This window comes from Molossus molossus, unplaced genomic scaffold (assembly GCF_014108415.1).
Source record: "Molossus molossus isolate mMolMol1 unplaced genomic scaffold, mMolMol1.p scaffold_m16_p_15, whole genome shotgun sequence".
NCBI lineage: Eukaryota > Metazoa > Chordata > Mammalia > Chiroptera > Molossidae > Molossus > Molossus molossus.
This window is the reverse complement of record NW_023425350.1, coordinates 30,953,679-30,973,793: the sequence shown is the minus strand read 5'-3', so window position 1 is coordinate 30,973,793 and position 20,115 is coordinate 30,953,679. Positions and strand designations below refer to the sequence as shown.

Genomic DNA, 20,115 nt, shown 5'->3' with positions numbered 1-20,115 from the left:
ACAATTGTAGGCTGTAAGCTCCAAGAAAGCAGGGACCTTACGAATCTGGTTCAGTCTATCCCCGCACCCAACACAGCCTGGGATGGCAACATTTGTTTAATGAAAGAATAAACAACAAATAGAAAGTGGGAAGATGGCTACATAGAGGAGCACTGGGGAAAGGGAACTACTCAGGAATTGACCATTTTAATTGTTGAGGAGCAAAATGAAATGCCTAGCTTTACTTCAGCTTAACTATTTTTCTGTAGTCTAAACTGGCTGAGGTCAGTGCAATTGTCTAAGCTGAACTCTGGACAGAACATCTAGATGATTCTTTCGCTGGTGCCTGTCCATGCTGTGTGAGTAATTCCTCCGGAATCCCTCGTGGATCGAAAGGATTTGGGGACCTCCCCACATCGAAACGCATGCCTCCACAGAGTGTTGTGTTTAGAGCCCAGCCTGCCTAGTTTTTACAGACTAAAAAACAGAGACAGACTGTGAAAGAGGATCACTTACCGTTTGCTGTCATCATCCAGAAATTGTCACGGTGTCCCCATGAGTGAGTGGTTTCATTGTGTTGGGTAATATGGGCCAGGAGTAAAATCACTGTTATATTATGAGTCAAATGAAGCCCAGACACTATTTAGGGTTGCTATTCCCCCATGCCTCTTCTGTTTTTGTCCTCCCATTCTGGTTGATCAAGGGAGCCAAAGGCAAGTATCCGGTTTCCCCTTTTCCTTGAGTAAGGTGCCAGGAGGTAGTGCTTTGTGCTGCAGATTATGCTGATTTGTACGTGTCACAGTGAGGCCTGGCGCGCTCCCAAAGAATCTGCTGCATTAAGAATTTGATTCACTCCAGATAGTTAAGCTTGAAAGTTGTTATGTTCTTGATTCAACTTGAAAAATGCCAGGAAATTTAATGTCAAGACTGTCACTCGGCACTCATTTTGATGAAGCATTAGCTAGTATTTAATTGTTATTTCCATTTCAGCCTTTAGGGAGAAATTTTAAAAGACTAGTTTCTAGAATTGGTTAGCATCCTGTGTAGCAGGAATGTGCCATGCAATCCCTTCCCGTAGACTAGGTAAAAATATACCAAGGAATGATTTGTGTCAGTGTCTGCATTCTAATGGTACTCCCTTTATTACTGATGATATACCTGTTACTGACCCGTACAATCAATGTTGAAAGTATGTTTTCAGAGAGTAAACAACTATTCATTTAAAATACAGGTCTGGGACAGAAGTAATCACATAACCCAACAAAATATTTACTTGGAGAGGTAAGGATCTTCTGTGCAAAAACCAAGCAATGTTTATTCTTAATTTACAAAAAAACTTGTGTCAGATTTTTAAGACCAAAAGTTGGTCAGAGGGTACAGACTTCGAGTTGTAAGATGAGTACATTCTGAGGATCTGATGTACAGCATGGTGACTATAGCTGATCATACTGTTCTACTCTTGAAAGTTAGTGAGCAGCTCTTAAATGTTCTCAGCACAGAAATGGTAATTAAGTTGACCTGATGGCAGTGTTTGCTACCGCTATGATGGTAATCATTTTGCAATCACCTTAGTGTATTAAATCAATATGTTGTACACCTTGGAATTATACTCAAATTATATGTCAATTATATCTCAATAAGACTAGGGGGAAAACACACACACACCAAAAAACAAAAGTAGAATTAACCCAACAGGGTTCTGTGATGAGATAGAAGGACCCAACTGGTGCTCTTGGGCTCAGCGCAGTTGGGGGCAACAGGGGAGGGAGGCCCTTTACAGGTCTCCCCTTGCCCTCTGCCACACAGCTTGAAGTCAAGCCAGATAGGACTAGTGGGCCATTTTGAAGGCCTTTAAGGAGTGAGCATGCCCTGGCCGGTTTGGCTCAGCGGTTAGAGCATCGGCCTGCGGTCCAGAGAGACCCGGGTTCGGTTCCCGCTAAGGGCACGTACCTCGGTTGCAGTTTGTCCCCGTGGTTGGTCGTGTGGGTGGCAGCCACTCGATGTGTCCCTTTCACATCGATGTTTCTCTCTCTTCCTCTCTCTCCCTCCCACTCTATCTGAACAAAAAATAGAAAAATGTCCTCGGGTGAGGAGTGAGCACATTTCAGTCTGTTTCTTTCCCATTCCTGTTCAGGGATTTAGTCACTGAACTCTTAGAATTGCTTTCAGAGGTTTTAATCACATTCTTTCCAACCTTAGCTTTCTGCCCAGCAAGGAAAGACATTTTCTAGCTAATAAGCAGCTATAATGCAAGAAGTTTAGATTGTTTTTATTTTAAAACAAAACATTCGCAGTAGAGCAGTGGCATTCACAGATTTAATATTCACAGTTTCGACTGTGACCCGGAAGGCCCATGACCATGTAATTTTTCTGAGGGGTAAGTCATTTAATCTACTGAGTATGTCTGGCACACCTCCTCCTCGCATTGAAAATTCACTGCAGCTTTATTCTGCATTTTCATGCCAACTAACTTCTGCAATGGTAAAAACATGTTTCTTTGTGGGAGTCTTGCCTGAAAAGAAACCGACTACAAATGCTGTGAAATAAATGAAGATTAGGTTAACAGACCTAAGAAATTATTTGCAAATTTGAAAGATCTTAAATTTTTCTGGACTTGCCTCACAAAAGTTGGCAGCATTTAGACATGAGAATTAAGGCAGAATCATTGCTGGCTTTTGATAAGTGATGTCTTAGAATGGGTATCAATAGTTATCTACATTAACTTCTGTGGAGCTATGATTATAATATTAGATTGCCTTTTTGTTGTTGTTGTTAATCCTCACCCGGGGATATTTTCTCGATTTTTTGAAAGAGTGGAAAGGAGAGAGAGACATCAATGTGAGAGAGACACATCCATTGGCTGCCTCCCACACAACCCTGACTGGGTCTGGGGAATCGAACCAGATATGCGTGCCCTAGATCGGGAATAGAACCTGGGACCCTTCGGTCTAAGGGCTGACGCTCCAACCACAGCGCCAAACCAGCCAGGGCTAGATTGCCTTTTCATAAAGAAACATCATAAAAGAGAGGTCAAATCTATAATCTACAGATGATAAATAGACAAATTACTGAAAGGGATTTTTATTGTTGTTAGTAGTTGAAACTCAGACATTACTATAATTCCCAGGAAGTGCCATTCATCATATTTTCCAAAGTTCTTTCACAAAACAGAAAAATGATGAAAGAATCTACCCACTTGAGAATCAGATTATCAGGCTGCAGGGTTTTTAGGAACTGATTGTTATATCAAATGTCACACCATTCCAACACACACCCCACACGAAGTTTCGGGCAAGGCTGATAGAGGGCACTGGGAAGTTTAAGAATCCTGAGTCAGTATAGTGCCAGCCTGCCTGGATTCAAATCATGCCTATTTGATTTGGGAAAGTTATTTAACCTCCCTGTACCTCAGTTTCCTTGTCTGTTAAATAAGGATAATAATAGTACATATCTCATGGGAGTACATGAGTTAATATCAATAGAATTGTTAACACCTGGGACAGTAAGCTTGTTGCGGTTGCTATAATTATTATTGTTCTTATTCTCGTTGTGATTGAGAAGGGGCAGTCAAGCTGAGCCATAAAAGAAAAGGAGGGTGGGGTGGCTTATGACTGGTGGTCTCCTGGGGATGGGGGAGGGGAGGTTTGCCATGAGTTCTGGCTATAATTTGGGTCATTTAACATTGTTAATGAACATTAGCACTGGGCCTTGGACCTGGAGAGAATACTGGTGTCTTTCCTCCATGTCTGGACCAGCCTGTCAGTGCCCAGCAGAGAGGGAGGGAGCTGCAGACCATCCATAGTGCTGTGCTTGCCTTAGTCTCTTCTGTCCTGGAGGTGTCTGCCTTCTTCCCCTCCCCTCCCCTCCCCTCCCCACCCGTCCCCTCCCCTCCTCTCCTCTCCTCCAGGCTTAGCTCAGGAGCTGAAACTCAGTAGGACATTGATTTGGTCTCCCAATTTCACCCTCCTCCCTGCTTCCTGCCTGTCCCCAGTCTGGCTATGGATTTTAATCTTAGCCTGTCTTCTTACTCTCTTTGTGACCATAAGCAAATTACTTCGACCTCACTTTAAATGGAATAAAAATGGCTCTGCCCATTCAGAGAACAACCAGGGGATTTATGGAAATGGCAAATGTTAAGCACTTTCCAACTTTGTGAAAGAAGGATTCCTTGACAGGATAGAATCCATAGTAAAAGGGCTGCTTCCTGAGGAAGAAAATCCTTTACCCTAATACATGGGCTTTATCCCCTAGTAGAGTCGGAGCTGTTTAATTTTAGCTCCGCCATCACTGGCCTATATGTTTTGAGTAGTACCTTTTAATTTGCCCTTTTCTTTCAAATATTCACAAGCACTAATACACGTTATGGCTTTATATCCAGTAAATTAAATTATATAAATTCTAAACAGTGTTTTTGAACTGTTAGAAGAATCTGCAGCCTTTGAAACCACTAACTTAATTTTGTCCAACTCTTACTCAGTAACGCAAACAGAGCCAAATCTTTTCCTTTTGAATTTGGTTTTAAAAATAATAAATTGCTCCCAGGCAGTGGGCCTGGGTGCCAACTTTTTATTTGGGATCTAAAGCTTTTGTCTGCATTGAAAATCCCCCAGAGTAAAGGGATAAGGAGTGCTAATGAAGATGTGATCTGTGACAACTTCACCCTAGCTGCGACTTTGTGGTCTCAGTTGAGTAACTGGACAGATCACTTCATTGGAGTTTCCATTCCCTTATCTGCAGTTCTACAGCCATAATACAGTTTTGAGAGAATGAAAGGGAATCATCTTTATGAGCACTTTCCAAATACCTGTTTACCGCCATGTACAATCAGTCCTACCTCTAAAAGAGCAGATGTAAGTGAGAGATGATTTATTCCAGTCTGCTGTCATTGTGTACAGTTAGACTGTACGCTCATTCCGGGCAAAGGCTCTGTTATAACGTTCACAGTCTTCTTCAAAGTAAATAAATACGTAAGTAGGAAAGCTGGATTGCTTCTCTAAATTATTCTCAATGGCTTCAGCATTTTGTCACGTTCCTTTGAAGAGCCTTGATTTTAGCAAATCTTTATCATTCAAGGATGTGTGTTGTGTGTGTTTAAAACAGCCAGACTCAATGAGTCAAGAGGATGATCAAGCTGAGTAATATTGGATGGTTGGGGTATTTTTGTTTCTTTTTTTGGGGGGGGATGTTTTAAAATATGAAAAAACTGATTTTCCATGTAAATTTATTTTACAACAATTTCTAAAACAGGATTTTAGACATCCTTAGAGCAGTCACAGCATTTCAATACAGGATGTCTTCTCATTTTTATACTCATACTCATTTGGATATATATGTATATACATTTGATTTTTTTAATGATAATTTTAATTATACAGTAAACCCTTGATATAATGGACTAATTCGGGTGAGGGGTGTTCGTTAAAGCTGAAAGTTCGTTATATAATGAAGTAGCTTTTCGGAAAACTGTTAAAAAATTGACAAATTAGTTTACCCATTTTTGCTTATGTAGACATGTTTGTGTAATTAAAATTAAGTATGTGTGAAAACTTTAATTTCACAGAAACGTTTTCTGTATATATTACTGTAATTTTAAATTTATACTGAATAGGTCTAGTAAATGCGTGCATTCACCAGTGACCGCGAGTCAACAAATGCACTCAGCTTAGCACACGTGGAACCTCAGCCAGCAGGTGTTACCCTGCTACCGAATGGTGTGATTAGCTAATCATGTGCTAATCTTTTGCTGAGCCAGCGGTGACTCTTGGAGTTAAATATGTAGACTATAGTTGTGGATATATAATATTTATTTATGTCCATGAAATTCCTATAATGTTTTTTCCAACATATGGCCTATTCACTGAAATTTGTTTAAAATTACAGTGAATTAATAACAAACAATGGTAATTTAATTATAAGCAAATCTTGGTTATAAGTATTTTAAAATTAACAGGGTGTTAATTTTCACATGTGACATTTGGACCAGAAATTTTGTCCATTAAATTTGAAGTCCATTAAATCGAGGTCTGCAAAATCGAGGGTTTACTGTATTCTAATCACACCGTTATCATACCTAGCAAGTTGAAATAGGAAAAGCTACATAAAAATGAGTGCTTTTATTCTTCATGACATTGGTTATTATTTCATCAGTCTTAGATATTTTCTTTGATGTAACTATATGAGCGGTGTCTTCAACTATTTCTAAAGAGATCATCCTAAATCTTTTAATTGACATAATTCCCCGTTCTAAATTGCTAAAATAAAATAGCTTTCTAAGGATATGTTCTCCTGCATACAACTAATGTAACTGTATCACGTGTCCAGTCTCTATGCACATATAACAGACCTTTCAAAACCAAGGAAACATTTAGTAAGTTCTTCCAAAGTTAGAAACAGGTAACAGTCTGATACTTATAAACTGAGTGTTTTGGAAGACAGACTGCATTTGTTAATCTGCAGTAGTTTATCCTTTTCAGTTTCTCATGTTTTTGTGTGTTTTTTTCCTGTATTCTTACATGCAGGAGGTGCCCCCAAAGTCTTCAAATGGTGCCAAGCCAGTGACACTAAAAATGCCCACTGCCGCCCACATAGCTGCATTCCATTTTAAACTATACTCTCAGAGAAGAATCTGTAATTTTAATCTGTAATTTTAATCCTCACCTGAGGATTCTTTTTCGTTTTTTGTTCAGATAGAGTGGCAGGGAGAGAGAGGAAGAGAGAGAGCGAGAGAAACATTGACATGAAAGGGACACATCAAGTGGCTGCCACCCACACGACCAACCAGGGCCGGGGACAAACTGCAACCGAGGTACATGCCCTTAGCGGGAACCGAACCCGGGTCTCTCTGGACCGTGGGGGCCGATGCTCTAACCGCTGAGCCAAACTGGCCAGGGCTGTAAGGGCTTTTAGAATACCCTCCTGTTTGAAGGGATTACACTTAAAAAAATTTTTTTTGTTGATTTTAGAGAGAGAAGAAGGGATAGGGAAAGAGAGACAGAAACATCGATGAGAGAGAACATCGATTGGCCGCCTCCTGCATGCCCCCCACTGGGGATTTGGCCCACAACCTGGGTATGTGCCCTCACCGGGAATCAAACCGGTGACCTCCTGGTGCATGGTTTGTTGCTCAACTGCTGAGCCACACCAGCCGAGCTGAAGGGATTACACTTTTTGAAAGTTTATCTTCAGTAAGTTTTCAAAAGCCACTCAGCTGTCAGTTCTTGAGAAAAATGACTTGTTGTAACTTTCTGTGGTTGCTTATGTGCTAAGAAAAGCCATTTAATATTATCCTCACTTACCTACCAGCTTCTACAGCACAGTAGGTGGTTCGGGGGGCCTCTCCATAAATGCACTCTATTTGAATTTACCATTACTCGTGGATTTTACACCAGCAAAGATTTTTAAGGATTGTGGCCCAGTTCAGGGTCTCAGTTTAACAAAGAGGTTAGAAGTTTGGAAAGAGTCCATTGATGATGGTTACAGTGCAATTCACATTGCTGCCCCTTCTATTTGACTGGTGAAAGGTCGGCCAAACCAGCTTGCTCTTTAATTAAATGTGCACTGCTACCTGCTCACTTGTGTAAATTCCGCTGCCTGTGGATGGTGTAAAAGAAGTAGCACGTTAGAATTTATCGTCAGTCTTTAATATTAAGTGCAGCAGATTTTAAAGTATATTGTGCCTGTGGTTTTTAATATAACAAACTGTTCATTGAATTTTCATTTGCATCCCACTGCTTAATCTGCAATCACAGGTAAGAATGGCAAATTTTTTCCTAGAATAAGCTCTCTTTTTTATATCATTGAATGACTACCCATATTTGATATTATGACCTGCTTTATCTGTACCTATTTTTTTTTAACTGACGGCTCTTGCAATGTAATGTTTTGTTTATTGACGTAATTACCTTAAAGCTGAGTGAAACTAATGGATAAAAATAAAGAAGTACAGAAAATTGTAGATGGATAGGTAGAAGATCTTTGCCCTTGCAGCATGGTTCTTTGTGGAGTTATAAATCCTGTGTGTTTGGCCCATACATATGGGCTAATAGTAGTTTTTAAAGTGATGGTGTTGTGTCCTAGCCAGTTTGGCTCAGCGGTTAGAGCGTTGGCCCCCACAGTCCAGAGAGACCTGGGTTCGGTTCCCACTAAGGGTTTGTACCTTGGTTGCAGTTTGTCCCCGACCCTGGTTGGGGTCGTGTGGGTGGCAGCCAGTTGATATATCTCTCTCACATCAATGTCTCTCTCTCTCTCTCTTCCCCCCTCTCTCCCTCCCATTCTGTCTGAAGATAAATGCAAAAAAAATGTCCTTGGGTAAGTATAAAAAAATAAAGTGATGGTGTTGCATCACCATGGTTCTTCTGTGCTCTGTGGGGTATCACGTTGCTTTAATGTAATGAACCAAGTCCTGGCCTCCTAAATTTTTTTCTCCATGCTGGAAATGATTATATAAAACTGAATGGCTTTATCTGAACTATTATGAATTTGGGAAATTTCTTATTCTTCAGGAAAAATCTTACAAACACTTCTGTTTTGGGGGGGCATTTGTAACAAGTTTCTGTTGAAAATGTCAGCAATTTTAGGTTCTATCGCATTCTGTTTGAAAAACAACCATGATCTCTGTAGCAAAGTCTGTACTTTAACTTTGAGCAGATGTACACTAAAAGAACATGATGTGCTTATTTGTTGCATTTATGCTACTGTCTTACTTTAAATAAGATGGGTAAAATTACATATTAAATAAAAACAGCAGCTCAGACAGCAGTCCGTAGCAAACTGGAAAAGTCTTCCAGAGACAGTAGAGAAAATGAGACTGTGACTCTAATAACTCACTGACTTTTGAGAGAATTATCCACATAAATACATTTATATAATAATTTCTTTGTGGGATTTATCAGTGTTAATTATCTAATGTTTAAAAGTAATCTGCCATTAAATTGTGTTGGTGAAATGTTACCAAACGTATTTGTTTTATATCTTAACCAAATATTGCAATTTAATCTTTGACATAACTGTAGTTATCAGCAGACACACACTGATGGATATGGCATGAAACTCCAGTTCAGCAGTTCTCAGGGGTCGCCTAAGACATAACAGTAGCAAAATTGCAGTTATGAAGTAGGAACAAAAATAATTTTATGGTTGGGGGTCACCACGACATGAGGAACTGTATTAAAGGGTCACGGCATTAGGAAGGTTGAGAACCACTGCTCCAGTTAGTGAAAATAGCCATGTGTCCTTGGGCAAATTATTTAACCTCCCTGAACCTCAGGTTTCCTTTTCGGTATGAAGTGATACCTGTCTTTTAGGATTGTTGTCAGGATTAAATGAGAACACCTATCAAGCACTAGCATAATGCTTATCAGTATGTGTCCACTTACATTCTGTATCCAAGCATCATAAAGCACAGTGTATTTTTATTTTTTAATCTTCACCTGAGGACACCTTTGCATTTATCTTCAGACAGAGAGAGAGGGAGAGAGGGATGAAGAGAGAGAGAAAAACATCGACGTGAGAGAGACACATGAAGTGGTTGCCACCCACACGGGCACGAACTGCAACCGAGGTACGTGCCCTTAGCAGGAACCAAACCCGGGACTCTCTGGTCCGAGGACCGATGCTCTAACTGCTGAGCCAAACTGGCCAGGACAAATACAGTGTACTTTTGAGCCAGAAAGTACTTTGTATTGAGAATTACATGCTTAATTCTAAATGAAACTTTGTATTGAATGTTGCTTATCACAATCAGTTGTAGGGTGAAAATTCAGAATATGTAGAATAAAATTTTTTAGAATATTTAAAGAACACATGTTTGAATGGCTCCTGAACACAAAACATTGTGTCCTATTAGTCAGATGTATTTGAAATCCAGTTAGAGGTCAATCAGAATGCTATTCCTGGTTCGCTTTATAGTCACTCTCCCCTTGTGTTTGCTCTTTTCCTGTGTCTGCAGCCTTGTTGTAACTTTAATAAGGTTTTCACAATTAAAAAGCATTTTACTTTGTTCCATAGTCATTTAAAAATAGGTTTGATCAATATGAAGCATTAGCCAGGAGCACAATTTGGTCGTTTTTTTTTATTGATTTCAATTACCAGTGCCCTCAGGCTTATGTGTGTGAGAATGAAAATAATATATGAAATATGCATTCAGGTTAAACAGACCAATCTTCTTTTCTACATCTGCAACCACTATAAATGGAATTCTTTATACGGAAGTGACTTTGGTAGCAGTTAGTTACACACACACACAACCTTAAGCCTTCTGAGCCAGTGTTTTTGTTATTGAGACCAACACGTGTACAGTGTTTGGGGAAGTTTCTGCCATTTAGTTACTTTTACTAATTATAAAATGCTACTCAAGGTTATAGATTTACAGCTCATGAATACACTTTTTTGGCACTTTAACAGTTGACTGTAGGCCAAAGTCTTGGGGATTTGAAAGATGTTCTGGTAAATACCAGGGAAGCCTGCTCAGCAGGACATGTATTATTTAGAAAGTTGAGCAAGGAAGTTGGCTGTGGGCAGAGGTTGTCATGTATCATCTGCCCCATCAGTCAAAGCTCCAGCAGCTGTTCCCTGTCACCAGGGCCCTATGTGCTACTGCCCATCCATCAGCACTAGCAGATACTGGCGGCCTCTCTGGTGAGCTGGGGACGCCATGAACACGCAGACGGATAGTGGGTATCTCACTAGCCACCAGTTTGGATGGAAGATCATTTTTGAAAAAAGAGACCAGGCACCGACTCCTTTGTCTTTCACTAGACCATTAACCAAAATATATCATCAAGGGAATTAACTAGATTTTGGATAATCTGTTTTCAATAAAAAAATATGGCTATGGAGCCCGGCCAGTGTGGCTGAGTGGTTGGGCGTCGACCTATGTACCAAGAGGCTGCTGGTTCGATTCCTGGTCAGGGCACATGCCCAGGTTGTGGGCCTGATCCCCAGTAGGGGGCGTGCAGGAGACAGCCCATCAATGTTCTCTCTCATGGATGTTTCCATCTCTCTCTTCTTCTCTCTTCCTCTCTCTCTCTAAAATCGATAAAGAAACAAACAATAAAGATGGCTATGCAAATGTAGGAGGGTTACACATTTAACCCAAAGAGACACACTAACTAAATGAGAGACGAGAGAACTTACTCTGCCCAACATCAGATTCTCAGTACCAGACTATCACTGAGGAGGCCTTTTCTGGTTCAACACAACAATGCGAAGAAAGACTGGGAATCACAAGCATTCCTTTTGCAGCAACCTGCAAAATGGGATGGATCCCAGTCTGATCCTAAACAAGCATCCAACCTTCCCTTTTCCCTTCTTGTATTCCAGAGATCCTCAGAGGAGGAGCTTTGAGGGCATTAGGGTCACTGTCTGATTACTGTGTTGACATTTTCAAAGTGCCATTAATCATAGGAAATGAAGCTCAATGATGTAGAACAGTAATTTTCAACTGGTGTGCCACAAGAATTTTTAAGACAGGCAATACCTGACTATTTAGTCAGTGGCACTGACCTTTTTTCCTTTAGATTGTCAAATTAAAAATGACAACAGCCCCCTGACCAGTTTGGCTCAGAGGTTAGAGCATCAGCCTGAGGACAGAAGGGCCTCGGGTTCGATTCCCAGTCAAGGGCACATACCTGGGTTGCAGGTTCTATCCCGGCCCTCGTCGGGGTCATGTGGGAGGCAACTAGTCAGTGTGTCTCTCACGTCAATGTTTCTCTCTCTCTCTCTCTCTCACCCCCCCCCCCTTCCACTCTGGCTAGAAATTAATGGAAAAATATCCTTGGGTGAGGATTAACAAAAAAAAAAACCATAAAAAACAAAATGACAACAGCTAACATAATAATAGCTGTCTGATGTGAATGAATGAAATTTATACCTACTTTTTTTTGTCAGGTCGGCAAAAAATATAATGTATTTTTGGTGTACCGCAGAATTTTAGTAATTAGTTTATGTGTGCCATGAGATGTAAAAGGTTGAAAATTGCTGATGTAGACAAATACCCAGCCCAGGAATATTAAGAAAGTGAGTTACAGCCCAATATTCAGGTGAAATCAAAGGGAAATTCATCTTAGCTTTGTAATTGTTTTTTTTCTTAATTAACTTATTACTGAACTCCAAGATCAAAGTAACTGAGAAGTAGCTGTCCAAGCAAGGGAAATGGTAACCATATCAAAGGGAAATTGAGAAAGACAGATACTTTTATTTTGTAAATATTGCAGCTATATAATGTATAAAGTTTATAAAGATACTGTTCATCTTAAGATTATATAATTGCAGTCTTACTTGCTTCCATCTTTTCTGTTGATGCTGAATATACTTAATGTACTTGATTTCAGTTAGTCGATGTGAGTGAGGCTTGACTGTTGGAGGAACTTGGGAATTATCAAGCTGGTCGTATGCTTGCACCAGCCACACTGTTGGGTGTCCAAGTGAAAAGCAATGCTCTGGTACATGAATAGAGTAATTCATTTGTCAAAAGCTGCCGGTACTTGTTGGGTATTGTGCTGGGTTTTTATATCATCGATTCAGTGTTGATATAAAATAACAAACTCAAATAAGTTTTCCTAGCTGAAATGTTAGGAAACATGGGGTAAATATAGGTATCCTTATGTAGGAAATACATATGACACTAAGCTCTGATGGACATTACACTGTAAATGTTCCCGATGCTGATCTGAGCAGGTGCTTCATTGGAAAATAGCACAAGAACCTAAATCTCCATCCCTTCCCCTTTTTTTTCAAGACAGGTCATGTGTTACATCATGGGACACATCGTAGATTTTCAATAAAGACTGACAGATTAATATATGGATTTGAGATTACTGAATTTTAGGGTGATCTGCATAAGGAAATTGGAAAATAACTAATATTATTAATGTGTTGGTCTTTTCCTTCCCTGCAGGTTTTTATCATTCATTGGAGGAACACTGTGTGAAATTGGGAAGCCTGAAATGCAACAAAAAATAAAGTCTTTCCTTGAAAAGGAAGGAATAGAGAAAATTGCAGAAAGGTTACAAACAACAGTACACACCTTACAGGTCATCATAGATGGTCTCAGCCAGCCTGAAAGCTTTGACTTTCGAACAGGTAAACAGTTGAACTTGAATAATCTAGCACCTTTCATTTGCCTACTCACCTTACCTCCCGTGGCCCTCAATCCTGTGCCATAGGCAAAACATCATTTCCCCATTCTACACACGGGAAAACTAAAGCATGGTGACCTTCCTTCACAGTCACTGCAGTTAGTAGCCAAAGCCAAAGCTAGAAGCCCGGTCTCCAGATCCCTCGTCTCCTGCCTGCTTTCTACATGCATCATGCGTGTGCTGCTGTATGCATGGAGGCACGCATCTTCCATCATCCTTTTGTAAACTGTCTTCTCTCATAGGAACCAGAAGTCCAAGGTCAGGTTTTCAGTCCACAAACTAGAAAGTGAATCTTCTTTCTAAGTTTCAGCCTTCCAATTCCTGGATTCTGTGTCAGCGAATGCATCGAACAAATAAGATGCTATCTCTGTTGATTTTTTCTTCTAATTAAAAGTGCCCTCTGCTTTCAGCCTGGGTAGATAGATGGAGAGGGGAGTATGACCGCCGTCGATGTTGAGAGCATCGACCCCAGGAGAAAGAATTGAGGTGTCAATTTCCCAAGCAGATCTGAAGAGGAAGCCCTGAGATTTGAATGAGTCTGCACTTGTCTCATAACCAGTTGTATGATACCATGTTTAGGGGTTGGCTCTTTTCATTCCGGGTTAAGCTGTATTGAGGTGATTGGACATGATTCTTTGAAAAGGGTTAAGGGAATTTAAAATCACACCCAGCCAGCAAACTCATTGTACTTTTACCTCAACTTTTCAGTAAGTTTGAAATTACATGTTTTTTTTAAAAGTTGGAGAAAAGTAAAATAAAACATACCCTAAGACCTGTGCCAAAAATGTAGAAGTCTTTGGGTGGTCCACCTAAAGTGTTGTTTTGCAGGAATAGTAAGTAGAGCAGTGGTTCTCACACGGGGACTGGAGGGTGGCGTGTCTAGAACATTGCGCTAGAAGGTCGGCGGAGGGCTCTGGCTGCAGGAATCACCCGCACTGGGCTTCACTGTCCATCTTTGTTTTTCGGTCTTGGTATTGACTGGTCTGTTATTACAGTTACACTGTAGACTCAGGGCAAAGATCAACTCCCACATTATATGGCTCAGTTAAATGGCCAACAGCTAAGTAGAGGTTCTGCCCTGGTGATGCCCCTCGTTGAGCCAGAACCAGGTGTACGTGGGCTCTGGACTGAGCTGGTCAGTTGCTGCAGTTTTTACCATTGTGACAAGTGAAATTTCAAATAAGGCTCTTTAAACACACTTTGCAGCTGACCTATGCCCTAGTGTAAGTCACAGTTTCCAAGATGTTTGAGACCTTTTCATTTTAATTCTTGAAACATCCCCATCCCCCACAGGGAAGGCAGACAGTCATATTTTTGAAGAGGCAGAAAGTATTTTGGGTGTTTCTGCACTACAGTATTTATGTTATATCTCTTTTCTTCATTTTCTCAGCAGTATTTCCCTTCTTTATGCCTCATTTTTCTCAGATACTCATCCTGTCTTCTGTTTTCTCAGTGAGAGTTCTATTTTGTTAACACTCTGGTTGCTAGTTAGTTTCCATAATTGGGTTCATCATAAGCAGCCTGGTGATGGGACTGAATAGGTACCTTGTCGATCAAAGTACCTGGTACATGGTGTATTTTCTCATTTCCCAGTGGCCCAGGCTGTCTTCAGGAAATGGCAGGTAGTTCCTGAGGGTTTTTTCATGGAAACTAGACTAAGCAGCTGATCAGGATCCCCTGGGAATCTGCCAGCTGCACCTCTACAAGAAAGGGGGGTGGGTAGTTTTCAAGCATAAAAACCATGCCTATGGGGCCTCCGAGACCATCGTGCCTCTGACCCTGATCAATGACTTAGTTTCACTTTGACTCAGTCGTTGACCAGTGTAATATTACATTTCAGTAGGTTTCTGCTTCGGCGTCAGGTGAAATTCTACAGAATCAGCTCCAGTGTTAGCATATTCCTATTTTATGGGGAAAATGAGATTTGAGGTTTAAAGAGGGCTTTTGTTTTGTTTTACAGGAAAAAGGTGAATTTGTAAAAAATCTTGATTTCAGTGTGGTTGGGCTGGGGAAGGGAACAGAGAGGTGACCAGTTGTTAATACAAATGTAAAGGATAGCTTCAACAAGTAATCAGGATAAAGCCAACAGCTGTGGAGGAAAAGGAAATGGAATGGGTGGAGGGAAAATGAGGTCTTAGGAAAAGGAGATCCAAGCACAGAATGTGTTCTTTGTTACTAGAATCAACATTCAGTAATCCCAGGAAAGGGGGCCAAGAAGAGCGTGGATAAATGGAATCCAGAGATAATCCAAAAGCCCCATTTACACTGTTAGTTCTAACCTCCTCCCTCACAGAACCTTTGCTGTTGTTTTGTTTTAACTGGAGCCATAATGATTCCTGGGCATGCTGTATGCCCACCGTTTGGGGACAGTGTTAGTGAACGGGGAAATGCACATGGGGTGAGCAAGAAAGTGCTGGGAGGGACCTGGGCAGAGAGGTCCACGGTCTTCACCTCTGTCCCTGGAACCCAGCAGTGCCTGGCCGGGAGGGTAACAAGAGTTAATACATGTTTGATGAATTGAGATTAGGTACTAGCTGACCTGGGTTTCCGAGCCAGAGGTCATTAAGAATCCATAAATTCTCATTGGGTAAATATATTCAGAATGGGTAGAAATGGATTCCTGAGGTCCAGATTTGTGGAGGGAAGTGAAACAGGAGAACATTTGAATTTCCTCCACATTTGACCAAATGTTGATATACAGTAATTACAGCAAAACCTCACTATAACAGACTAATTTGGGTCAGGGGTTGTCCGTTAAAGCCAAAAGTCCGTTACATAATAAAGTAGGTTTTCTGAATGCCTGTGTTAAAAAATCGACAAATTAGTTAGTTTACCTGTTTTTATTTATGTAGACATGTTTGTGTAATTAATGAAAACTTCAATTTCACAGAAAAGTTTTCATATGTATTACAGTAGTTTTAAATTTATACTGAATAGCCCTGGCCGGTTTGGCTCAGTGGGAGAGCATTGGCCCATGGACCAAAGAGTCGCAGGTTCAATTCCAGTCAAGGGCACGTACCTTGATTGCAGTTCGTCCCCGGCCCTGATCCAGGTCACACAGGAGGCAGCCAGTAGATGTGTCACTCTCACATGGATGTTTCTCTCTCACTCCCTTTCTCTCCCTCTCTCTCCCTCCCACTGTATCTGAAGATAAATAGAAAAATATCCTCAGGTGAGGATTAAAAAAAAAAATTTATACTGAATAGGTCTAGTAAATGTGTGCATTCACCAGTCACTGCCTGTAAACAAATGCACATGGCTGGGGCGTGGCTCAGCACCTGTGGGAACATCAGCACACATTCAAATTGCTGCAGAAAGTCACACCACTCAACAGCAGAACCAGTTACCGCGAACGATGCAGTGTGCTCTTGTGACTCTTAGATTTAAATATGCAGACTATAGTTGTAGATGGGTAATGTCTATGTCAGTGAAATTACAGTGTTTTTCCCCCAACATATGGCCTATTCACTAAAAGTTGTTAACAGTGAATCAATAACAAAAAAATAACCTCTTAATTTAATTATATGCTAATCTTGGTTTAAACCATTTTAAAATTAACAGGGTGTTAATTTTCACATATGAGATACAGACTGGAAATTTTGTCCATTAAATCCGAAGTCTGTTAAATTGAGCTCCACAAAATCGAGGGTGTACTGTGCTTTCTACCACCTTTAAAAGGTTAAGGATTCAGGCACCGGTTAAAATCTCCCAACCTCCTGTCTCGTAGGGTCTCACTTTCCCAGTGTTTGTGGTTTAGCCTTGTGTATTCACGGGGCAAAAGTATTTCTAATCACCTCCTCATAAAGAGGAAAGTAAGGGTCAGTTCTTAAGTGTAGTCCTGATGTTCACAAGCAGCAAGACAGTGTTTGAGGAGAAGAAAGTGTTTGAGTAAATCTTCTTGAATTGTTTCTACTGTGTGAATGTTATTCCTCCACTAAGATCCATTTTCTCCCAAGACAGGCCTGTGTCTGCAACTCCTTCCGCGTCCCCCTGAATGCTTAGTACGGGTCTGGGTATACGAGTGAGATGTAGTAAACACTTGCTCATCTGTGTTGTGTCTAGGATTACGGTACCTTCTTGTTTACACTGAATGTCTCTGTTCCTGTTTCCTTGCAGATTTTGATCAACCTGATTTCAAGAGAAGCATAGTCTGCTTGCAAGATCTGCAGGTTGGGACCATTCTTACAGGCAAAGTTGAGAATGCCACTTTGTTTGGAGTTTTTGTGGATATCGGAGTGGGGAAAGTAGGGCTGATTCCCATACGAAATGTAACGGAAGCAAAACTTTCTAAAACGAAGAGGAGAAGGAGTCTTGGACTGGGCCCTGGAGAAAGGGTGGAAGTCCAGGTGCTCAACATTGACGTCCCCCGATCTAGGATTACTCTGGACCTCATTCGGGTGCTGTGAGTGGCCCGCTGACAGCCGGCCACTTTCTTTCCTCCCCTCTGCAGAATGGCTAGAATAAGGCAGGTGTTCGTGACGTCTAGATAGCCGGTGAGAAAGAATTCACTTATTATCAGAAGTATTTTCCTTTTTATTTTTTTCTGAATAAATAAAAAACCAATAGTTTGATTTCTTTTCCTCTTAAGGAAAACAACTAGTAGGCATCCTTATGTGGCTTTATGTAGTAATGATTTTCTGACCAAATTTTATTTTTTGTAATTCACATTTAACTCCTTTTGCATTTTGTATAAGAGATTATTTCACTTCTACTGCCAACTTGCCTTGCTGGACTTGTATGGAATTGTCTTTTTTATTTGAATTGTGCAGTTTTAACTCTCCTGTTTTATAGATTTTTAAAAATCAGGCCTTTTGGATTGATTCGTGATTTTTTTCTTGCCAAACACACCAAAAATATATCAATAAAAACGATTCTGATGTGTCTGTGACCATCAGGTGGATGGCTGAAAACATTTCTCAGAAGGATATGTGTATTGCTGACTTCAATAAAGTTTGTGGCCAGTGATCTGGTGTCTGCAGTGCTGTTTCCGTGGGCGACCTGGGCGTCATTTGATGGCAGGAGGGGTGGCTCACACTTCTGTAAATTTCATGTAAGCTGCTTTGGGGAAGAGGGAAGCCTCTGGAAATTTGAAGGAGGACTTTCTGTTTGACTTCACTTAGCACAGAAGGGAACATTCTCTCAAGCATGAGAATTAAACCAGGTTGGAACAGAAATGGCCTTCCGGAAGATTGAATATAGATCATGTGGGAAAGGGCAAGAGAAACAAGTAGATAAAGCAAGTAACTTTATTGTTATTCAGTGGTGATGGGAAATATAAGCATGCCCACCCGGGGTAAAAATGATGTCAGCGGAGCCCACTCTGGATTGGGGTCTTGTCCATTCGGGCTGCTGTGGTTGGTCTGCCCAGTGGAGTCATTTGCACGACTGAATGAGTTGCTGGTTTTCTCCATGTGTAATGAGTGGAGGATGGTCACTAAAGACAGTGATGGATCCTGTTCTTTTGCCTGGACAGTCCTGGTAAACACTTATTGTCCTAGCATACTTTTTAATAGTGCCTCTTTTCATCTCTAAAGTGCTCCATTTTGCATAGTAAATCATATGACCACCTTAGTGGTCCCTTACAAAACGGCAAATTGGGCTGTGTTTATTGACGGTTCTGCCTGATGGTTCGCTATCCTTGAAATATGCAGCTTCCAGCGGCTGTACATAGATCTTGATAAAGCAGTAGGTTCTTTAAAAGGTGTACTACTCAAGTCTGGTTACTTGTTTCTGAAAAGCTCTTTTTCTCTTGCTAGTCCTCAGCTGACAGTGGATCTTAGTGTTTCGACCTCAAGTTGATCGTCCTACTCACTCTTCCCAGTGTGTTTCCTGGTTCATGATTTGTAGGTTTCTCATCAGTGAGTGATATGCATCTAAAGAGTTTTTTTGAAGCCTGCAATGTAATTTCAAATAAACACTTTTAAATTTGTTGTTGTGTTTGTTTTTTAATCCTCACCTGAGGATATTTTTCCATTGACTTTTAGAGAGTGTGGAAGGGAGGGAGAGGGAGAGAGAGGCAGAGAGAGAAACATCAATGTGAGAGAGACACATCAATTGGCTGCCTTCTGCACCACCCCGACCAGGGCCGGGGATCAAACCCACAACCCAGGTACATGCCCTTGACTGGAATCGAACACTCAACCCTTCTGTCCGTGAGCCAACACTCTAACCACTGAGCCAAACTGGCCAGGGCTCAAATAAATGTTTTTTAAAATTCTGGTATAATTGACACCTTATTAGTTTCAGGTGTACAGCATAATGTTTTGATATTTATATATCTTGCAAAAGGCCTCACATGGTGGAGATGCTGTAAGACCCAGGCTAGGGGAAGAGGGGCATGTCGCCTTATTCTTGTAACCCCCAGGATGTACCATGGTGCTCGGAGGTCAGTATACTCAACAAATCCTAGTCCCTGTTCTACCAGTAATCGACTATGTGCCTTTGAGCTGGTATCTTTACACTCTTCTGGACCTTCTTTACCCAAGTTTAGAAAAATCAGCATTATTCCTACCCTTATGGAGCTTAGAGTCTATTGAGGAAAGAAGTATCATTAATCAAAGAATCACATAAAATGTAAAATTACAACCATGATAAATGATGTAATAGTGACAACATTTAATAGATGGATTGACCTAGTCAGAAAATGTTTTAATGGGTTTTGATTGAGATGTGAAAAGTGATCAGAAGCTAACTAGGATCAATGTTTTGCTGACCATACGAGTTGTTTCCGATAAGTGGTGGGGAAGAGAGGCGTGTTGGAGTGGCGTTAAGGGAAGCTGGAGGAGCTAGATTGGAGGTGGTGAATATAGGCAGTTTTTAGGGCGTTTGTAATGGAAGGGAAATATCACAGAGGCTGGGGGAGGAAAAGGAATCCAGAGACAATTTTTTGTTAGTTTGTTTTTTTGAGACCGAAGAAGTGGTATACACAAATGGAAATGATCCAGTAAAACAGGACATTTTGATACAGGAGGTAAGAATTGCTGAGGTGATACCCTGGAAT

The 20,115-nt window shown here is 40.8% G+C and overlaps 1 protein-coding gene across 2 annotated transcripts in view; it reads left to right on the top strand.

Annotated features, from left to right (window-relative positions):
* Positions 1-17,875, top strand: part of SRBD1 (S1 RNA binding domain 1) — a 195,398-nt gene extending 177,523 nt beyond the window's left edge. Inside the window, exons 20-21 of one of the 2 annotated variants that reach the window (XM_036262838.1) lie at positions 12,875-13,059; positions 17,232-17,875. In XM_036262838.1, coding sequence (XP_036118731.1) covers positions 12,875-13,059; positions 17,232-17,521 — 475 coding nt within the window. In that variant the 3' untranslated portion in view covers positions 17,522-17,875. The remainder of the gene's footprint in view (positions 1-12,874; positions 13,060-17,231) is intronic. The other variant, XM_036262839.1, reaches the window with a different exon arrangement.
* The last annotated feature ends 2,240 nt before the right edge of the window (positions 17,876-20,115 follow it).